At 39.3% G+C, this 5,817-nt stretch overlaps 1 protein-coding gene across 1 annotated transcript; it reads left to right on the forward strand.

Moving 5' to 3' along the window:
* Nucleotides 1-763: 763 nt before the first annotated feature.
* LOC118487660 lies at nucleotides 764-5,505 on the forward strand. Its single transcript, XM_035984765.1, has 2 exons — nucleotides 764-983; nucleotides 3,926-5,505. Exon 2 carries the CDS (start codon nucleotides 3,928-3,930, stop codon nucleotides 4,687-4,689), a length of 762 nt encoding a protein of 253 aa, XP_035840658.1. The 5' UTR covers nucleotides 764-983; nucleotides 3,926-3,927; the 3' UTR covers nucleotides 4,690-5,505.
* Nucleotides 5,506-5,817: the final 312 nt, after the last annotated feature.

Raw genomic sequence — 5,817 nt, forward strand, 5'->3', positions numbered from 1 at the left:
ATATTAATTTAGAGGACAACGAGTATTTGGAGTTGGAATGACCGCCCGGTAGAAGAAGTGCCAAAAATAAGGGAAAAAGGCGGAGTCCTCTTCATCTAATCCCGACATAATGAAGCAAGATTTCGAAGAGATGAATCGACGCCTTCAAGACATTCGAGATCTTGGTCATAGGCGTTTAAAACTATGGAAGAAAGAAACGCCTAAAACAAAGAGTTTGTCGCGATACAAGAGTTGAGGTAAATGGAGAAAGACATCGATTTTTTGTCTAAACTCATCGACCATCTCACTGGCGACGCATTGATTCTAGTGCAAATGCGTCGGCAACATATCCGTAAAAAATACGGACTCTAGATTATTAGTTTTTTATTTGGGTTTTTTATTTTATGTTAGCATTGTAATTTTTAATTTCTTATTTCGGTTTTTATTTATTTTAACAATGTAATTTTTTTTATGGAATTTTATTCGTTTTAATTTAAAAAATTAATAATTGGTTAATGATTGACAGGGGCGGACCTATTAACAAAGAACGGGTTCTCAGGAACCCATTCGGTTTTTAATTTTTAGTGTAAATATATATAAAAAACTCAAAAGGAACCCATAAGTAAAATATAAAAGGAACCCATAAACAAAATGGCCTTGGTTCTCCACTGGTTAGGTCCGTGTTAATCTCCCAAAGATACCCAGGTTCGAATCCCGTTTAAGGCGCCACTGAAACTTTTTGTTCCGTTTTTTCTATTCTCTTTTTTCTTTAATGTATAACCCATTTAGGGTTTTAACAAAACAACGCTCCTCGCCTCCGCCTCCACCAGACACCAGTCAGAGAAGTATAGAACGTGAGCACTGAGCAGTCCCTGTATTGAAGTGAACGGAGAACGGTGAACCACAGGCGCCTCCACCCACCTCTGCCGATTGCCGCCGTCGCCGTTGTTATTTTCTTTGCTTGTGCCCGGATTTCACTGTTTCAACTTCCAATTTTTAGTGAGGTAAACAACTAAACTTTGAATTTCTTATGTTGCTAACCGTTAATGGAATTGTGATTTGTGAATTAGTTTGAAATTTTTTATTAATTTCTAATTTTGAATTGAATTTGATAATTAGCGATGTTATGTAATTTGTAAAAACTTGAACCAACTGACCGTAGAACATTTGGCCATTAATCAATCAAAGTTCTTGTTTTGTACATTTCTTAGTCTGCTTCAGTTTATTATATCTTTAAAGGATACGAATTCTGTTTATTTAAGAGTTATAAGCTGATTATTGTGGCTGCAAGTTGACAACAATCGTATAATCACTGTGTAAACATAAATCCACATATCCCCTTATACTTTTTTTTTATACTTCTAGTGCTGAATTCGCTATACGATTATTATAACATTGGTTTTTATCCACCAAGTGGATACTGGATAGTGTTTTCTTTAGTTTTGTGAATTTTTTTTTTATTTTAGCATAAGGAGAAGAGCAAACTGAAAACAGTTAATGGAAGCACAGCTAAAGGAACACATTTTTCTTTGTATCCTTTTCCTGTACTGGTTGACTTTACATGACAATTTAAGTCATTTTGATTTTCAACATCTATGTGGGTTTGCTTAGTATAAGTAACAGCAAACCCATAAGATCCAAGCAAATCCTACTTATTAACATATGGTTATGAGAAATTTTACCCGACCCGACCCAATGATTATAACGTTTGGTTGTGAGAAAAATTTTCATTAAAAAAGTGAACCCATAGAAAAAAAATCCTGGATCCGCCACTGATGATTGATGAACATTATTGGACATTATCCCCACTACATCAATTTGTGAAAAACACCTCATAATACCCCTTTGTTAATTGAGATGACACATGCCACATAATACTCATAATGAAGACATTATTCATCATCTCCACTAGCATGGTTTTACGGTCACTCACTTTTGTCGTACAGCATCGTACAACTCATTAGTGTAGCATTTTTATATGAATTATAAAAGTAGTTCAACCTCTAATTTCTTAAAGGGAAGCTTCCGAAGAGTTGTAATTTTAAAAAGTAGTTCAACCTCCACGTTCTGATCATATATGTTATACACATTTATTATTATCCATTTGGATGAGTTGCTATCCACCAACAACGTTGTTGTTGTTGTTGTTGTTATTAAATGTGTTTTGTTTAAATCAATAACATTCTTGTTTTGGTTCTGTTGAACCAACAAATAATAGACCAAAGCTAGGAGCGAAGATGGTTAGGTAAAAGGGTTTAACCTTGTCTAACGCAGGTCGTGGGATTCCCCCACGTTTGCAACACGTGGAAGGAGGTTCACTAGTTTATTTTTGTTGTTTGCTAAGGATCCTTCTCTGAAGTGTGTTCAGATTCGGATGAAGAAACAAATAGAATATGTGTGTGTTGGATGTGAAAGGGAGTAACTTGCATGAAGCAAGTACACGATGTGAATGACCAGAGTTTTAAGGAAACAGGTCTAGTCCGGAATGTCACAACTCAGTAAATGAAGTGTCAATTATATAGGAGAAGACATCTCCCAAAGAGGCATTCATTTGACTAGTGACCTTGCTTGCAGCGAGGGGCTTGCCCTTTCGGGGGTTGAAGCCTTTTGACCCCTGGATAATAGCGTGTGCTCTGCAGACCTGCGTTGCTTTTGCGGCTGTGGGTTGGTGAAGCGATCCCTAGATGTGACTGGCTACTGTTTCCGCATTGCTTTTCCCCACCTCACAGCTTTTTAACCTTCGAACCATTTAATCTTTCGGACGTTTATGTACTTAAGTCATTTTATTTGGTCTTGGGCTACCCCCGTCATCAGCCCCCCAAGTCAGAGGATTTTGTGGAATGAGCTCAAAGACGTCTGACTTTTGTACATGTATTTTATTGCCTGAAGGTTTCAAGTGTTCAATGCTTGAAGGCTTTGAAAGGTTGTAGGCAGTTAATTTTTGAATTTTAAATAACTGACAGTCGATTTGATTGATGTGTGGCAGTTCATAGGGTGGCGGTTTTTGCAGTAGTTAATGTTTGCAATTATCACCCCTATTTAGGTTATTTTCTTTTTATATTTACATTTTTTCCTTCATTTTCTACATATTTCCATCAAGTTCCTTCCTGCGATTTCTTTCCTCCTCTCCAAGGTTAGTTTCAGTTTCCTTTGCATTTTCCTTACATTCTTCGTATATTTCGAAAATGGGTGCTCGTAAGGATTTAGCAAAATCCTTTTCCCGATTAACACAAGAAGAGGTAGACTTATTTTGTATGGAATATGGTATTGATAGAAAGTTTAAACCCATTGCTCCTGCTTGTGATGTTCCTGTTGATAAACCGATTCCTAGTTCGATTGCCCTTTATCGTCGCCACTTTGAGTTTTCGAACCTTCGCTATCCATTTTCTCTCTTTGTTTTGAATCTGTTAGAGTATTATCGGATTTCCTTTGGGCAAGTTCATCCGAAGTGCATGGCTAGGGTTTTGCATTTTGAGGTTTTGTGTCGTGCCCTCGGATATGATCCTTCATTGTTGCTTTTTCGCCGTTTTTTTCGTTTGGCCAAAAATGGCGATTGGTTTACCTTTGAAATATCCAAGGTTGATTCTTGCCTTATTTCATCTATGGTTACAACACTTAGGACTTGGAAGGATCGTTTTTTCTGGGTTTCCGATACTATTGTTCCATTCAAGATGGTGTGGAGGCACCCAGATGCCGTTCTCAATGATCCGGAGCCCTCTGAATCGGAGTTGAATGATGTTTTTCTCAAAGCCATCCGGGAGTGCCCTTCGAGGGTTCGTCCCTTTCCTGAACATTTACTAGTTCATTCAGGGGTTAGTAAAATCTGGGGAAATGCCGATCGGGATCCGGTTCTAATGAGAGGTGGCATGGGTATGCATTTTCCTTTTTTGCCCTCTTTGTTTTTTCTTGACTTATGCCTTATGTGCTTTTGTTTTGTTATTTGCAGTTATGTCTGCTCTGGATTTCATTAAGAGTGACGACACCTCTGATGTTGTGTTTGGGGATGCTCCATCTGTTCCGGGTGAAAATGTTGTTGTTAGAACTGCTGAGCAAAGGTTTGAGGGTTCCGGTTATATTAGTACTTCCAATGTCAAAGGGTTTTCTAAGCCTAGTGCCCCCAAGTCCTCAACCCGTCGATCTACCCGCCGTTTGTTGAAGGCTGCTCCTCAATCCACTTCTACTGAACCAGTGGAATTGAGTGATGATGTTGAAGTTTCTGAAGATCAAGGTGTTGAGGCAGGTGTTGAAAAGGAGAAGGGATTGGTTGTTCATGGCAAGAAGGCTTCGAGCAAAAAGGTTGTTGTGACCCCTGTTCAGGGTTCTTCGAGCAGGGATGTTGAAGGGTTGGATCCCGAAGAGGTTTATGTGCCTGGTTGGTCGGTGAAAAATGATGACAGCTTTAAGGATGCTGCTGTTTGTGAAGATGCTCTGAGTCATCTTGCTCCTCCTTCGGTTCACGATCCTATTGCTGGGATGGATGATGACTTAATGTTATCCCGTATGATTTTGAGCACCTGTAACCTTGCTTCTATGCTTCCTCAAGGGATTGCTCGTTTTCATAAGAGGATGCAGGAATATGAAGAATTTTCTAAGAAGAAGGATAAAATGAAATCCTCCATGGCTGTGATGAAAAAGGAGATAGCTGGTTTTGCTGAGAAGGAAGAGGCATGGGACAAAAAGGTTAGTGAGCTTACTAGGGTGCATGATTGAGATGAGTAACTTGAAGAAAAGCTTTGAGGCTGATCGATTGAAGCTTAAAGCTGATAGGGAAGCCTTATTTGTTCAGCAACGGGTTTTTGATGAGGAAAAGGAGGGGTTGAAGGCTTCGGTTGCTCGATCCACCCTTGATAATCAATGGTTAATTGAGCAGGGTTTTCATCAGGTTGTTACTTACCTTCTTCATTCCAAGGAGTTTAACTCTGCCCTTGGTGAAGTTTATACTAAGTTGCTCAACCTGGGGAAACACCAAGGCCTCATCGCTGGTTATAAGCTTCATGAATCCGGCCAACCTTTGGAGAAGTCTCCTTTGTTTCGTCTCGAGGCTTCCGATGTTTTCAAAGGCTTTGTTGAGCAGATGGAGAAGCTGACCTACCCTTACATTCATCAAGTTTCTGCTTGTTTTGGTAAGCCTCTTGCTGTGTTGCAGGACCTGAAACCGGAAGGCTTTAATGAAAAGGTCTGTGCTGAAATATTGGGTTCCCTTTCAAGGAAAAGGTCCTACTCGGGTGATAGTGATGACACTTTTTCAGCAGAACAAGGTGTTCCAAAGGATGCAAGCTTAGAGGCTTCAGCGGTAGGCGGTGATGGGGATGCAAAGACTAAGAAGTCTAAGAAAGCGAAGAAGGTGAAGGGTGAAGGTTCCGGGGTTTCTAAGTCCTCTGCTGATGTTTGATTCGTAGCTTTCTTAGCACCCAAAAACAATTCGTGGTTTGTAATGTTAACTTGAACAATATTAGGTTTTCAGGAACCCTTAAGGTTCCTGTTGGTTGTGTCTTAGGCCTGTATGGCCGTTTAAATAATAGCTAAACTTGCGAGTCACTAGGACTTGCCTTAACTCTTGTTTGAAAGTCTTTCAGGGCTTTCTTTGATATGGTATGATGTTTAACTATTTTCTTTGTGTTATTTTTTTATATACTTATACCTGTTTTGTTAAGGCAGTTTGGTTGGCTTTAACCCTTCAAGCCTTTTGGCTACCCGTAGGTAGGTTGAAGCCTTCGGGGTTTCGAGTTGTCACGTAGGTGGCTTGAAGCCTTGACGACTCTTTATGACTTGATTTGGTTTGCATTTTTTTTATAATATTTTTTTTTTCTTTTTGCTTGTGTCCTTCCTTAGATAATT

Source organism: Helianthus annuus, chromosome 15, assembly GCF_002127325.2.
Source record: "Helianthus annuus cultivar XRQ/B chromosome 15, HanXRQr2.0-SUNRISE, whole genome shotgun sequence".
Lineage (NCBI taxonomy): Eukaryota > Viridiplantae > Streptophyta > Magnoliopsida > Asterales > Asteraceae > Helianthus > Helianthus annuus.

Coding starts and splice junctions, on each gene's coding strand:
- LOC118487660 (XM_035984765.1), top strand. CDS start 3,928: ATGTCTGCTCTGGATTTCATTAAGAGTGACGACACCTCTGATGTTGTG.